This window comes from Chroicocephalus ridibundus, chromosome 1 (genome assembly GCF_963924245.1).
Source record: "Chroicocephalus ridibundus chromosome 1, bChrRid1.1, whole genome shotgun sequence".
Taxonomy (NCBI): domain Eukaryota; kingdom Metazoa; phylum Chordata; class Aves; order Charadriiformes; family Laridae; genus Chroicocephalus; species Chroicocephalus ridibundus.
The window spans coordinates 27,864,887-27,881,163 of record NC_086284.1 but is presented as its reverse complement, the minus strand read 5'-3'; the positions used below and the strand labels follow the sequence as shown (position 1 = coordinate 27,881,163).

Genomic DNA, 16,277 nt, shown 5'->3' with positions numbered 1-16,277 from the left:
GCTGAGCTACACCTAAGTTGGTGAGACACAGACTCTGTTTCCCGTTTGTAATCTTCTGGAGACGTGTAATCCCTCACATCACAGCTGCCATTTTAAAAAGTTATTTTCAGACCATTCACAGGTGTCGCGGCCAGAGTTGCTTCCCTGTCACATGAACTTTCACTAGTCTGAGCAAAATGGGAACAAAGTTTATTTTTAAAGTAATATGGGTTTACTAGTGGATTGAAAGCAAAGAAAGCAAAATGTTAAGAACTCCATTTGATTTTAATTTATCATCCAGTTTATTATGTTTGGTAACATGTTATGAACCAGTGAGTATATTATTTGTCATAGGTTCCCCAGGACATAAGAGAAGGAGAAGTAAAAACTGAAATATATGCATCTCTGGTTCATTCTTTTGCAATCCAAGTACAGAATACATACAAAGTGCTTTAAAGACAATTCTGATCTCAGCTACACAAGTTGAAATCCTGAGCACTTATAGGGTAATCAATAAATTCTGGTTTGGAGTAAAAGACCTCCCCAGCAGCATGGTCTGGAAATTCTTTTTTCAGGACCCAGTTTTGCCTTAATTTCATGTTCTTATAGCTGAGAACAGCACTTACCTGTCAAAATCTAATAGAATGAGAGGAAAAAAAAACCTGGCAAACATAAACCAGGACCGACCTTTTTCAAAGGTCAGGTGCAATTTCAATTCTGCAATTTTGAGTTGCCCAACTTGAGATACTTCAAAGAAGTCTTGTGTTCAGACTGAGGAAACCAAAGCTCCCAGGAAGTCAGAGCTTTGCAAGTGTCATGGAAAATCGACCCAAGATGAGTCGTTCCTTTTGAAGGTTTTGGCCGAGGAATTTTTCCAGTAAAACTACATTCCATAAACATGGAGCAACACCTTAAGTAGACAACAACAAATGAGGAACACCGTGGAGTTGATCTCAAAGAGAGCTGTATATTCAGAAAGTGGGACAGGGAGGAAGCCTGGTGGAGGGACTTGATAGGATGCCAGGATAAACAGAGTAGACGGCAATATTTTCATCACATTGGAATTGAGAGTAAAAAAGAAATTCACGGCTGATATGAACCTTCTCCACCAACTCTCTTGGTCTGCCTGTTTCGAACAGAGGGGGAATCAACAGAGGAGAAGAAGTCTTGGTAAGTGGTTGCTGGAGGAGGGGGGAGGATGTGCAAGGGAGCGTATAGGTGTACAGAGCTAGAGAGGGGAGAGGTGGAGAGAGAGAATATGCTCCAAGGCAGTACAAATGATATGGGGGGTGGGAGGAAGAAGGAGGGAATGTCTGCCGGAGAATAATTCACCCTGTCTGCATTGCTGCAGGTTCTAGGCTCTCTCTGGTCCTTCCTGCTCACTGGAAGCGTTTTCCAAAGGCAGGCTGTGGGGAAGGAGGAGCAGGCTGCCTGCTCTTTCTCAGGAGAAGCAGTGTGGTGGCTGGCAAAGGAGCTATGGGAAACCCTTTCCTCTGCATCGCTCCTGCTATCTGGCAGGCTTCCACTCTGTAAAAAAAACCCACACCTGCAGCTTGTTGGCCAAAATAACTTTATCCAGTTAGATACATCAGCTCTGTAGTGTCTGTACAGTGCAGTCCAAACTGTGAGTGAAAAAGAAAAAAAAAAAGAGTGCAAGAAAGAAATACGCAGTCTAGAAGTGGAAAGCTTAAGGTGTGCACAGAGCAGTTGATCACTGGGAGACGGAAAATTGTGGTCAGGGATTTGTCCAATTCATGAATATCTGTTTCTATGGTAAACTGTTCCCCTGCTGGTTTATTGTGGAAGGTCTGTCAGGGATTATTGTGGGGCTTTTTTTTAGGAAAAAAAAGTTGTAAGTGTTTGATACTCCTAAATCTTCCAATATGAAAAAATAATAATTTGTGATTAAGAGCTGTGGGCATCATGTGTCTTCTTTCAGATATACAGGACAAATAATGTACTGTACAGAGCAATTGATGTAGATTATGCTAAATTCTAGCTTTGGATGAGAGATATGTCATACATGTGTGTCCCATTTTTCCCCTTTCCCTTGGCTTCTTTATTTGTGAGGTTGCTATTTAGGCACCAGTATGGCTGAAATTATGCAGCCAGCTAAGTGTGCTAGTGTGTTGGTTGCACTTGCAGTGACATGGTGGGTCAGCCTCAAAGCTGGGCTAGTGATCAAGTTCACTGCTCATCCATATTACTTTCTGGGCAGGGTCTTTTCTCTGGTTCTGGGATGCCCAAGCTGGTAATCTGAGGGAGGGAAGAAAACGTCACGTGCACCCTGTTCTCCAGAGCATGGGTGAGCACGTACCCAGATGTCATGGGGATGGACCTGAACTCTGTGCTGGATTCAGTGCCCTCACTCACCCTGGCAGCAACAGCATGGGACTGCCATGTGTCAGGGCAGATGGCACTGCACCGTCCCAGGGATGCTGGCTGCCACAAGGCTTAATTCGTTTTGCTTCATTAGGGAGACTGAACAGTTGGAGGTAGAAAGGGTCACTCCAGCTTCTGCAGAGGGCATCCCTCCTGGGAACACTTGCCACCCCGTGTGACCCAAACTCCCACCATACACCAGCCAGAACCCCAGCTTTCTTGTGTCTCCATGAAGAGTAACCAGCAAAGGGATGGCTTTGCTGTACCAAGTGGCTGTCTTGGTGGTGATGGCTTGGGGATTACAGAAAAAAAGGAGATAACTTTAACCGTTGGCAAACAAAATGCTTTATATGCATCCTGCAGAGTACTTCCTTGCGTGCAAGGCTGCAGTCCAGCCCTAGAGTCAAGACCCAGCTTATCAGTTAGCATGTGTTGCTCTGTAGAGCCACATGTACAAACTCTACATCCTTGTTATGCAGTATTTACAAGATCCGATAACACGCATTTAATAATATATTGGGAAATCTGTGCCATTCTGCAAGTTTAGACAATGTCTCATCTGAAGGAACCCACCACACGTGTAGGACCATTTTGAAGGGTATTTATTTTCTCCTTGGTTCATGCAGTTACAGTGGACTTTAGCCTGCCTCCAGTGGACTGATATTGCTTGTAAGGAAAATGAAACTGCCTACAAAATTATATTTCCTTTTTTTTACATATAGGTACCAAAGTAGTTAAGCAAGACAAAGGTTACTGTTATGAGTCAGGAAATTGGTACAGAGACAGGTTATACAACTTCCCTGAGGTCTTACAGCAAGTCACTGCCAGGTGGTCCTGTGCCCTGACCGTTGTGTCAGTCTGCCTCCCTGGACCAGGGACTGAAATCACGCAATGAATATTCATTGATTTCAAAGAGCCTGGAGAATTTGATGTTCCCATGCACCAGTCCCATGCTGTGGTGTTTGAAATAGTGTGGCTAAGAGGTATTCTGTCTGTCTTTGTTTTGTTTTGTTTTTTAAATTTTTTACAAAATCTAACTTTGGCATTGTCTCTCTGGCACAGAGAGATGAAAAAACCCTCTCTCAAAACCAGATCAAAACCTGAATATTTTCTCTCTTGGCCATTTCATCACCATGGTACTGGAGTCCTGTTGAAAAGCAAATAAATAGTGAAGCCCTCACATGAAGCCTGTGAAGGCATGAATCTTCATCTGAGATAGGAAGGTTTGCCTGTGTTTCAGAGTGACACCAGCAGTGGGGCCGTGTAGGGATTTGCAGTGTATTTGGATAACACAAGAAACTAAGTTTATCTAAACACTTTCTTATGTTATCACTGTGTTATCCAAACACTTTGTTAGTGAGACTGGGAGATGAGGATGTGTGTTAGCCCACCACTACTTAAATACACTTACACAGTTCCTGTGGGTTTAATTTTTGGAACTTGGGAATAGATTTAGCAGATGGAGTCGCACTAAGGATATGGAAACTACTTTTAGCTCGTTTTTGTCATAATATTCTCTGAATACTTCGGCAGAAGAGGTCTGCCACCTGAAGTGTCTTCCTCTCTTTTGACTTCTATTTTGACTTCTATTTATTATCCGATCTTTTTTTTTTTTTTAATTTACTGTTGAGAACCACTGTCTTTAGGGAATTACACTGTGGGATGCTGGCTATTCTTGGCTTGGGAAGAGTTCAGCTGAGGCCAGTAGAGTCTATATTCATATGCTGGTGTGGTTTGACTGAGAAAAAACTTGATGTTTAAAACTGAACAGGAGTGAGACCATAACACCTAAATTAGCAGCCAGGCAGTGGACAAAACAACCAACACCTTGCAATGACTTTACCCACGGAGCAGGAACTCCTGGTCCCTTCTAACCCCCTGGGACAGCAGAAGGGAAAGGAAGGTCACATCCTCTGAGCCCATCATTGCAGCCAACAGACCACCCACTGGCTTACACTTCACCAGCAAATGTGCCAAGAAGACACTGAGAGGTTGTGCCCAGGGAAATACCGGCTATTCTGCAGGCTCCAGCCACAGACCACAAGTTATTTTGATGCATTTATATAGTCCACGGGGTGGGTGCAGGCTGGTTAGCCCACACAGGAATACACATCAGCCACTCCAGGTCAGACCACAGCCCCATCCAACCATTATCATGCGTTGTCCATCCAGGAAGTCACAACTACTTTGGGAAAAATATAACACTGGGATAAGCATGTAGTGATGCTGTGTATGTTATATATCTTACCCGCATTCATGTGGTTCAGGGAGGTCCTGAGCCACGAGCTGGAATTCTGTGCTTAATGGCCCTTGCTGGATTTTTTTTTCAGGAATTTATCTTGTCTTTTTTTTTAGCTCTTCTGACTTCTGGCAGCCACAACATCCTCTTAACAATGACTTCCAGGGGTCAGCTATGCAAATATGAAGAAATATTTATTTTCATTCATTTTGAACCTGCCTCAAGTTCAAAATATTCTTACTATTCCCAACTTCATCCACTGCGAGAAGACCCCAGCACTGCCAAGTGGTGGGCAAACCTTTGTAACAGCATAATGATGTTGGTTTGCTCTCCATTGCTTTTCTAAAAAGTTTTAAAATCCTCTTTCCTTTTTTGTTCCTATTGAGTGCTTGTATGGTATTTTCATAAGCCTATCCAAGATCTGTTTCCTTAGTGATAATAGTTCGATTAAATCCCATCACTCTGCACTTTAGGGTGTTTTTTTCTTGGGTACATTTATCAGCACCCAAAAGCTACAGTTTGAATGCCTTCTCAATCAATATCCTAAGAACCTTCAGTGTTTCCAACGAATTTCTGTTTTGACTTCCACATTAATTTGGTATCGTCATTACATTTTGCCACCTCGCTACTCAGTCCCTTTATAAAAATCATGTATGGACAGTGGACAAAACAGGTTCCAGTGCTGATCTCTGCGGGAGCCCACTGGGAACCTCACACCATTGTGAACGTGGAATATTTATTACTATTTTTGTTTCCTGTCTTTAAGCAGCCATTAAGCCACAAGTGGCCTTTTCCTTTTTATCCCTGATAGCTGAGCTTCTTTGTGATCTCTTGGTAGAGGATTTTGGAGGAGCCTTTTTGAAATCTGTTACTATTCATTTTGTTGATTTGACATCCCGGAGCCCCTCTATGGGAGGACTGATGAGAGGAATCACTTCAGCTGTCTTGCCATGACCCTCATCTTCTTGGCTTTTTGCATTTGTCCTTATTTCTCTAAGTTTGCCTGGGTGGCTGGTGGGGCAGTTACGTCCTTTTTCTCTCTACCATCCTTTGTGCCCAGAAACACGCTACTGTTGTTGTTCTGAGCCTGCATATTATTTCTAATCCTTTGCTTGTATTAGAGCTGCCTTCTGTGGTGTGGCCAGGCCACTAATGCTTTTGTAATTAGGAGATGCATTTTACACCAGTACTATTCACAAAACATGTGGTTCTTAAAATGTAAATGGCTTATCTTCTGATGCTGCAATGGGGATGCTGTAACAGAGGAAAAGGGTATAATGAACTATTCAGAAGCCTTTTCTCCTGGTTTGAAGTTCATCAAAGGTGTCTATAAGCCTGTCTTCCATGCATAAGAGGAAGCCTTGCTTTGCAGTACTCATTTGGGGATGAAGGGATTGAGAGCAGCCCTCCCGAGAAGGACTTGGGGGTACTGGTGGATGAAAAGCTGGACATGAGCTGACAAAGTGCACTCACAGCCCAGAAAGCCAACTGTATCCTGGGCTGCAGCAAAAGAAGTGTGGCCAGCTGGTCGAAGGAGGTGATTCTGCCCCTCTACTCTGCTCTGGTGAGACTCCACCTGGAGTACTGCATCCAGCTCTGGGGTCCTCAGCACAAGAAGGACATTAACCTGTTGGAGCGGGTCCAGAGGAGGGTCACAAAAATGGTCAGAGGGATGGAACACCTCTCCTATGAGGACAGGCTGAGAGAGTTGGGGTTGTTCAGCATGGAGAAGAAAAGGCTCCAGGGAGACGTTATTGAGGCTTTTAAGTACTTAAAGGGGGCTTATAGGGCCCTACAGGGCCTCCTCTTTAGCAGGACCTGTTGCAATAGGACAAGAGGTAATGGTTTTAAACAAAAAGAGTCTAGATTTAGACTACATATAAGGAAGAAATGTTTTTACAGTGAGGATGGTGAAACACTAGCACAGGTTGCCCAGAGAGGTTGTGGATGCCCTAACCCTGGAAACATTCAAGGCCAGGTTGGACGGGGCTGTGAGCAACCTGATCTAGTTGAAGAGGTCCCTGCTCATTGCAGGGGGGTTGGACTAGATGACCTTTAAAGGTCCCTTCTAATGCAAACTATTCTATGGTTCTGTGATTTTAAAAACTCACTCTCAGACAGTTGACACAGCAGCTGACTTGCCTCCAGAACACACCAATATTGGGCTTTCCGGTTAAACGATCCTCTGTTGAAATGCTGTGCAGCTATTAGCCACTTCCATCCCGTTTCCCGGCTATGTCGAAATCTCACAGAAACTATTTTCCTTTTGCCCCAGTCCGATTCCTGGCAGCCCCAGACAAGCCCCAGACCCTCAACACCCTGGCACAGCCTCAGGAAGACAGTCGAAGTGCCGCTGAGCTAGGGGGAAGCGTTTCTGGCTGCTCTGGAGGCCCTGCTGTTTCATACCCTGTATAAATGAGTTTGCAGCCTGCAGTAGTCCCAGCTCAGCTCTGAAACAAATGTCTGCGTTCAAACACAAAACATGTTTCCTAAACAGCGGGCAATGAACTTTTGCTTTTAAGAGTCCCGGTCCCAGAGACAGGATTCAAAAGACGTGAAGTAAGTGAAACCATCATCATAAATACAGCTTTGGGCTCCCCACATATGACTTTTTTCTCTTCTTAAATTTGAGGAAGGAGCAATTGCCTGCTGTTAACACTTGAGCTGCTGTGCAGGCATCTGTAAAGGCAGGTACAGGTAAGACATATAAGATGTGTGGATAGGATAGGGATCGGATATGTGGCTAGGACTCCAATATCCAATATAGGATATATTGCTGCATAGGATATTGGACTTCTGGCCACAATCCAGGAAATGAAACTAATCTTCTACCTGCAGGATTATAGAAGGGAATCCAGAGATCAACAAGTTAAAAGCAGATGCCTGATTTTTTTTTCTTCTGTAACTTGAAAACAAGAGTTTCCGGCTTCTTCTAACTACATGTCGCTAATGTTAATAACAACTGTGCTCCTCCAGTGATTAGGAAGCTGTGTTGTTCTCATAGCACCCGTGCTTTCAAATGAAGAGAAGCCATCAAGTTGACATTTAATTTTAGATGCGATACAACAAGATAAGTGCGACTAACAATAAAAGGGAAATGGGTCATGGCAGGAAGATCAAGTGGCTGATTACTGTGTGAGAACTGCAGGTTCAATCCAAGTACGGCACCATGGACCTATCTCACAGTTAATTAGGAGGGGTGCGTTACAAGACATGAGTAAAGGGTTCTGTTATATGTGAATACAGGTGGGAAAGTGCTGTTCATCTCAATTTACCCTCAGCTACCCCACTGCCTATAGCATTGCCTCATGCCTACATGAGTAATCTTCTAAGGCCAAGGTGGTGTGTAGAAACTCACACTGCTCAGAAAAGCTGATCTTAAGTGGATAGTTCGTTATCAGATGTATTTTAGTGTTTCTAGAGTACACCGCACTGTTCTCTCTAGCTGATGAAGGCACCCCGCTCTCAGTGAAATGGAAGCCGATCTCAAGTACTGCCTGTGATAGTTCAGATATGGGTAGCCCTGGGGCAGGCTTTTTCTGCAAATAGTTTACTCTTTCCCTCTCATACCAAATGCAGTTATAGGTAGGAAAGGTAGAAGAGAGACATAAAAATCAATGAACAGAAAATCAAGTGTTGCAGTTCTGCCTATGAATATATCCAGAGAAGAGTACGTATCCTTGAGTTGACTTTGTCAATTATACTAATAAACACTACGCAGGTGTCAGCAGTGCTGTGCTTTATTAATAAAACTTTAAGTGAAACTTCCCGATCTTTCAGAAAATTTCAATATCCATCAAATCACTGTTTGTCATGTTAGATATCTAGCTGTGACACATAGGTATTATACTATAGATATAAGTACAGACTTTCCTGATTCAGGCTTAAAATCACTAATTCCAGCTGTGGTTTGATGAAGGGAACTCCATTCCTGCACAGAACAGTTGCGACATGGGTGTGTGGGGTTGGGTTTTCATCTCATGGGCTGTGCTGCTGTTGTGTCGGGCAGCGATTTCAGGTGTGTGCTGGAGCTTCCCCGCAGCCTTTGTAAAATGCACAGAGAAGCTTTCATCTTTAAGTGCTTTTATGAGATGCATTAGCATGAAGTTCAACGTTGCTCTATTAACTATTCCAGAAACAGTCTGTAGACTGAGACTGAAATATTAATTAGCTCCCTTATATAACCGCTTAGGCTTCTGTAGTACTTTTTGTCTGAAGGACTGACGGACAAAGGGGTTTCCTGGTCTGAATGACACATTTTTGAAAATAAACAGCGAGTGTCAAGGCAGTCACCAAATGAAGAGACAGTAGTTTTAAAAGTATGTAATGAGGACTACTTCTTTCCTCCACCGTGCACAACTTCAAGCACTTTCAAACGAGCGCCGCAAGACCAGCTAACTCTTGTTGTTTCTTGTTCTATTTGACTACTATGTAAGTGCTGGAGCGGAGCCAAAGAATTCAGCCTCAGCAGAGACAGCGCAAGGCAACGCCGAGCCTGGAGCAGCCCTCTGGCTCTGGAGTCGTGTTTGGACCCTCGTGTCCGGGAGGAAGGGAAAATTACTTTTTGCAAGAAAGACAGGAAAAACTGCAAAGGGAGGCTCCTCATTCTGCCTTTTGTGACCGCTGAGATGTGCTGCTGGGGAAGCTGGGAGGGCAGCTCTGCCCCATTGCTCACCCTCTGTCGGGGATGTGGGAAGGATAGGCAGCCACAGGAGCACTGGGGCTGGTGCTTTGCTCTCTATTACAAGCATATAACTAGGTTCGTTGAACCCTTAATGGACTTGTTCCCCAGTCAGTATCTTACTGAGGCTCCTTCCTTGGTTTTTGTTTCTTTGGGCTGGCTTTTGAAGCATTACGTTTCTGTTAAACTGCTTCCTAGTCTGTGGGAATATAGCAAGGAACAATGCAGAATCCCATTAGCTGAAAAAGTCAATGCATTTTCCAACAGAAAAAGAAATCCCTATGAAAATTTAAACAGAGTGCTGTGAAATGTTAATAATTGCTTTTTCCACTAGCAATAGCATTTTATAAGTAGAATTAGATCAAAGGACTGTAGATTAATCAAATAAGAATTTCCCTGCATGGTGGTAATGTCTCTTTGGATAAATACTGTGCACATCCTTGACACTTGGGAGTCTCTGGGATATTTATTCTTCAAAAGACAGCAGCTGAGTGGCTGACAGGCTGACTTGGCAACCTGGGGTGGGAACAGAAACCATCCCTTCCCTGCTGCTCAGGCTCTTTCCACTTGCACCTGCACGGCTCTCCTGCCTCTCCACTTTGCACAGCAAGGGAGAGAGGAGATGGTCATTCCCATTCCCTGGCTGCCAGCGACCAGCCTGTTTGGGAATATAAATGGTAGTGGTGCCACCTCTTTTGTCTTGAGTTTGAAGTCCCTACTGGGAGTCTCAGAGAAGCCTGTACAGCCACGCCTGGAGCAAAAACCATCAAGTATAGGACTTGCGGGTGCTGTGGATGGTAAAAACAGGCAATGGAGGCTTTCAGTCTAGAGCATTCATTTTAAATTTCTAGTACCCAGAATTATATTTCTGTGTTTTACGGCACTGCAGAACTCCCACGTCAATGAGGAAAAAAATTCACAAGGTGTAACGAGAACAGATTGCATCTCAGTAAAACCCTGCCCTAAGGGGTTTGCAAAGAGTGAAATTTTAATGGGTAATTGTGAATGAGACAGCTGTCCTTTTTGCCCCTCGTGTTTAGGTGGCTACCTCTGCCCTTGCAAGCTAGCCTGACCCTGTCCTGTGCGAGTGGGCAAGTCCCAGACAATGCCACCCCACGGCCCTGCCCTGGTGGGCAGCATCATTCAGGCTGGAGGAGAACTCCATTGTATGAAGGCGCGTTGTGATGTATTGTTGGCCTCAAGGCTGGAGAGCAGGACAGAGACAATAATGTCACCGCCAAATGGAGTCTGATGAAGTCAAGATCCTCCATAAGTTGGGATGGGGGTTGAGCCCCTTCTACCTTGGGCTTGCAGCCACTCCAGCAGCAGTTGGTGCCCCATCCCCCAGCTTGACCCTGGCCTTGTGGTAAGGGACAAGCATTTGGGAGGTGGCAGCATAGTTCCTGAGCTGTGCAGGATCTCAAAGGTCCTTTCCAATCATGAAGATTCTGTGATTCTGTGACTCTCCTCCCCTGCCTGCACATGGGTTTTGGCAGGAGCCTGTTCAGCTGGGTTGGGTGGGAGAGCCTTGTGAGTCGTCGTCATTTCCAGTTGTGTGATACTGTGAAATTGATCTCCAGGGCTGTGAAATTGCTTCCCATGGGACAGCTTGTATCAGAAACTGTCTTGATCACAAAACTCCCTGGCAAGAGCTTTGCTCCTTTAGAATCAACTCACGCTTAGGGTGTATTAAACAAAAATTGGTATTATAAAATGTAATGGAAAATTATTTGGCAGGCATACTAGGAGGGCATTTTCAGTATATTTTTACTCAGATTTGCTGCATGCTTGCTGATAAAAATTCTGCTTCCATTTGATTAACTAAAGAAATGGCATGTTTTGCAAACTCAATGGTTGCTGTGTAAGACTGAATGAAAACAGATGCCCCTCTGTCCATTAAAAAAGCCCAGAAGATGTTATGGGAAGGAACCTGAAGAATAGAGTCTCTCCATCTCCTTCCCTTCTCACAAGTTGTGACCAGTTCTTGGTAACACTAGTATTAGGGACTCTTGGGTCTTGTTTACTGCTGAGTGCCTGCTGCTAGGTGCTGTTGATTTTTTTTTTTTTTTATCCCAAGGGCTTCATTTGTTCCAGTGCTTGTTGTACTGTGTGGTTTTGAGGATTCAGACAGCCCTTCCGTAAACGGACTTTTTCTTGGCAAACAGGGGTATGATTTGTAGAAAATTAGCGAGGGCATCTTCTGCAGAGATGAGTCGACAGCTGGGCGGTGTGGAGCGGAGGAGGAAAAGGTTTTCAGCCGCCTTGTGTACTCCAAAACAGGCATTCCCGACTGTCTTCAACTTTTTCTTCTTTGCTTTTGGAACCAGCCCCTCGGTGCTGGGTAAGCGCCATCCATCCAGCCGGGGCTGGGGCAGGCTGGCTGTCCCGCTCCAGCAGGCTCCACTTCCACGAGCTGGACTCGGAGTGATTGGCCCGTGCGGATCATGTGGGAGAAGCAGGAATCCTGAGTTGTAGCTTTTGGCACTCCTTTTTCTTTTAAAGCGCTTGCTCTTTTCAGCTCCCTAGGGCTTGTTTCCTCCCTCCTTTCATTACCCTGATTATAATCTGGAGTAGCCACAGCGGAGACCGACGGAGTGATTTTAAAGGAGCAGAGATGTTTAAGCAGGTGCCCAGGACTTCTGGCACCGGCTGTTACTACCTAAACTCGGTGTCACCTGAGGGCCAAGAGATGTACTTGCGATTCGATCAAACCGCCCGGCGCCCTCCCTACAGGATGAGCAGGATTCTCGCCCGTCACCAGCTGCTGACGAAAATTCAGCAAGGTGAGTTACTGGCAGAAGCTCTCCTTAGCCTGGCGTTGTCACAGTGTCCGCAGGTCCCCTCTTTAGTAGGAGAACAGGTTTCAGTGCCTCCTATTTCAGGCTCTTTTCCTGTCTCTCTTTTGAACTAATCTGGCTAGACTCAGAGCTTGAAACAGTCATTCATACCTTTCTGTTTCTACACATGCACACATACAGAGAGAAGCAAGAGACAAACGCTAGTGCATGGGTAGCTATTTAACTAAATTACCTTTTAATCATAAACCGTGCAGTAGCTTAGGTGCTGAAGTTCGTCTTTTCCGACTGGCAGAGCAGTTACTGGCAGCAGTGCATCTGCTCCGATTGCCACAGGTAAAACCTGCAAGTGGTAAAGCACAGAGAGAACAGATGATTATCCAGTTAAAAACAGAGTGGCTGTTTTAATTCCAGAGCGTCTGGAAGAAGGCAGCTGGGATAACATGCTTTGGAAACAAGCGTGTGTAACTGTCAGAGGATTAGAAAACTTGTCACATGTCCTTAAAAATAATTGCTGACTTGGCTTTGTGCAGCTGCTTATGCAGTTATCTAGGCAGTCATTACAGATGTATTGATTTTCTTTTTCTGAATATATATCCACTGCACTAAAGCTAAATGCAGATTGGCCTCAGAACAAATCCTTTGGCCTGTGCGTGCAATTTAAAATCATCTTCAGAATCGCTAATGCAAAGGTAAAAAAATAAAAGGCAACTGGATGGATTTTTCCAGATTAAAAAGCAAATCAATACATAGTTTTGTATTGATCATAGTTTTGTATAGCATCCTGTTTCCAAGAATACCAGTTTCCAAAGTGCAGAAAAATGCAGGAAAAGAGTATGTCATGTATTTGTCATGAAAAAAAAAATAAATACTGAAGATAACAGACACTTTCTTGACAGCTTGCAAAAAGATGTTTGATTCTTCTAACTGGGGGAAGGCATAGAGTTAACGTTGTTTACTGTCGTATCTGGCAAGTATCACAGAAGTTGGTGTGAGCTTCTGACCAGGGGCAGTTAAGTGGAGTGGCTGTTTCTGTGTGCTGCTTTCCAGTAAGATTCTTTATATCCGTGGCTGTCAAACTCTGGCAGAAGTACAGGGATATAGCGATGAAACTTTTATTGCATTTATAAAGAAAACAATACATAATTCTTTGGCCAGCTTTAAAAAAAAGATGAAAAAGATCGTTTCTCTGGCAATTAGGAAAGCGCAGTTGTTTGCAAGGCGGTCTTGGGAACTGGTTGTGTTTGAAGGATGCTGGTGCTCACTGCAGCTCTAATTTCAGGAAGGATATTATGTCATTCTGTGTACCCAGTGTACAGCCTGGATTGAATGGAAAGAAAGGGTAATTGATTTGTCTCCAGGTTTATTTGAAAATGTTTTGGGTGCAGTGCTAGTACCAGCTGAATTTTCAAGCAGCAGCTTTGGATGGGATGGATCAACACAACTCCTCTCTCTCTCAGGGTGCTGTTTAACGTTCCCTCTTGCAACCTGTAACCAACCCATCAGCTGTCTGGCACAGCCAGGGCTGCCAAAGCCACCCAGCGGTGCCGAGGCTTTTGAGAGGCTGTGTGGTGGGACAGGGAGGAGTTTCTAAGCGGTAGCTTTTCTGCCTGCAGCTCATTGCATGGAGGGTCAGTCCGTGGTGGGTCATCTCTGCTGCCCTGCCACCGCTTTCCAAGCTGTCCCACACTGCGCTGTGGGAAATGATGTTTGTATTGCGCCTTGATGATGTGATATATGTTACAGTTCAGTATATGAAATACTTGCGTATTTTGGATCACTAAGAATAGATTGCTGATTCCTTCACGTCTTTTATTGGTGGAAAACTAGGGACAGAGTCCGCTGTTGGTTGTGTCAGTTCATTAGCAATAATGAAATTAGGTGTGCAAATAGATGCTGATATCTGTGTATGACTCCATATGTAGGAATATACACATCTAGTGGAAAATGATATGCAAGGTACACATCTTTTCTGCAGTGCCCCAGCTACTGAATAATTTATTACCAATAGCTGTGTTAGTAATACCAAAAAAGCTGAGTCTAGCTAGCATAACTCAATCTGAAACCTCAAATTTACACTTAATGGATTAAACCCTAAACCCGTCAGAGTGACTGACAAGACTTGTAGGGGGGTTCTCTGGCTGAGCGCGTCTCCCTCTGTGCCTGCCTTGTTCAGAGTGTAAGCGGTGTGAGGGTACTGCAGCCAGTCCCAGTCCCAGTCCCAGTCCCAGAGGGTGCTGGAAGAGTACTGGATGGATGGAGGAATCAGCCTGTCCCTTTAGAGGTGAGTGAGTTTTAGCCCATTGGCAGGTGGGATTCACTACTAATGGAGTCCCACAGAGCAGCTTATTACGAATGTATTGGAAAGTAAATCAGGAGATGCAAGATGAAACCCAAAACTTGCTTTCAGTCACCGAATTGAGTAAAGCATGTAAATCATCATTGAGACTCCTTGAATTCGTATGTCCTTGAATCATACATTTTAAGGCCATTAAGACAATGTATTTGAATGCTGCTACCCAATTCTTGTGTAAGCTCCTCCCCATCTAATCATTGTTTGAATTATAGCGTATGTTTAGAAAAACACCCAGCCTGCATTTTAATATTGCTGGAACGGTGAATCCTGCCTGGTTAATTGCTTTGCTGAAAACAGATCTGCCACATGTTTAAGTGCTGAGCTGCCTTGGGGCTTGTTTGAATACCTGCTCTCTACTTCTTGTGCAGGTATTTTTCAGTTGCTGGTTTTCCAACTGGGGGCACCCACAGTAGGAAGCACTGAAGTTTTTACATCAGGGATATTTTTCCTTAGTGAAAGGAATGATTTACAAAATCACAGTGTATACAGTTTACAATGTATGGAGCACTCAAAGCTTCCATTCCAGGATAGGAACCTGGTTCACTAATACAGCATAATAAAAAGTGCTGCATGTACTTCTATCTTTTTGGTCATTAGCTGCATGTACTATTCCAAACGATGCTAAATACTCTATCATATTGTGCAATACAACTTTTTTTCCTTCTTTACAAACACATTTGCTGAAGAATCGTTCCTTTGTATTTTCCTTTGGTGTTAGTTAAAAATAAACTAAATGAGTCATTAGAGGAATTATGCTATTTAATCATTTCTAAAAAGAAAACCACCACAAGGGAAATGAAAGGAACTAGACTGTTACTTTAATCAGATCATACTTTGAAAGTCCTAAATATTTGGTTTATGTACACCACCGGCTCCTTGAGGCAGAATTATGTGGTGGCCTGTGAATGTGAGTAGTAATTACCTGTCTGATATTAAATAGGTATTTTCAAAATGTGGTCTTTTGATGATTCCCTTTCCCCCATAAGCCCGTTAGTTTCCATGCTGAAGGGGACACATGCCTCAGCATAAAGGAACAGGGTGTAGCATGCTTGGTCTGAGGTATTTATTCAAACTCTGTATGCAGTAACTGTGTGAGAATTCATAAATGATTACTCATGTTCTCTTTAAATAAATAAGGTGGTGACTTTCAAGAATTTATATTACATGAGTCACAAAGTTGTTATTTCTTTCGGAGTACACGGCTAAATTCTGGGGAGAACGGAAAATATAAAAAGTAGCTGTAGGTAAAAAGAAATGAAGAATTAAGGCCATACTCTGAAAATGTTAGATTGAAATCATTGACTGTGCAGTACAGGTAGAGTGTAAGTCAAGGTGAACGAAGCCACATCTGCCTCTGCACAGCTAGGCATCGCCTGTAAAGAAATGTCCCCATTCATCTGTAGTAGAATTTGATTCTTAGACTGCACTTTCAATAAGAAAATTATATGAAGAAATAAATGGAAATAAGACAAATTCCTATTCTCAGTGAGTAAATTCCTGCCCAGGGTGAATAATGCTCTGTGATTTGTCTCAGTTCATGGCCACAGGCAAGAGCAGTTGAAGAGAATCGTTCGATGGAGCGATGTCAAAGCATACTATAACTTTTCAGGGCAAACTCTCTGTTCAACACTCAGCAGATGTTTTATACTCCTATATGTTGCAAGTTCAGTTTTGATCTTTTTTGAGTACCATTACCTCTGTGTCACCTGTGCTTGTCTGGTTTGAGCGAGCGTTAGAGGTACGAACAAATGCTGTTTTCTGTCTACAATCTTCCCTTTAGAACTAGTTCAACGTGTTTAAGTCTTCTCTTTTCTAAGCATGAGTACAGTTTGTGGAAAGTGTTAA

The 16,277-nt window shown here is 43.7% G+C and overlaps 1 protein-coding gene across 11 annotated transcripts in view; it reads left to right on the top strand.

Annotated features, from left to right (window-relative positions):
- Window positions 1–16,277, top strand: part of STARD13 (StAR related lipid transfer domain containing 13) — a 312,543-nt gene that overhangs the window by 177,187 nt on the left and 119,079 nt on the right. Inside the window, exon 1 of one of the 11 annotated variants that reach the window (XM_063332625.1) lies at window positions 1,128–1,149. The exons of 9 other annotated variants lie outside the window; for them this stretch is intronic. Coding sequence is in view for 1 of the 2 variants with exons in the window: in XM_063332606.1 (XP_063188676.1) it covers window positions 11,896–12,064 (169 nt within the window). In the remaining variant the exon portion in view is untranslated. Of the gene's footprint in view, window positions 1–1,127; window positions 1,150–11,850; window positions 12,065–16,277 lie in introns of those variants that run through there. One more of the 11 variants, XM_063332606.1, reaches the window with a different exon arrangement.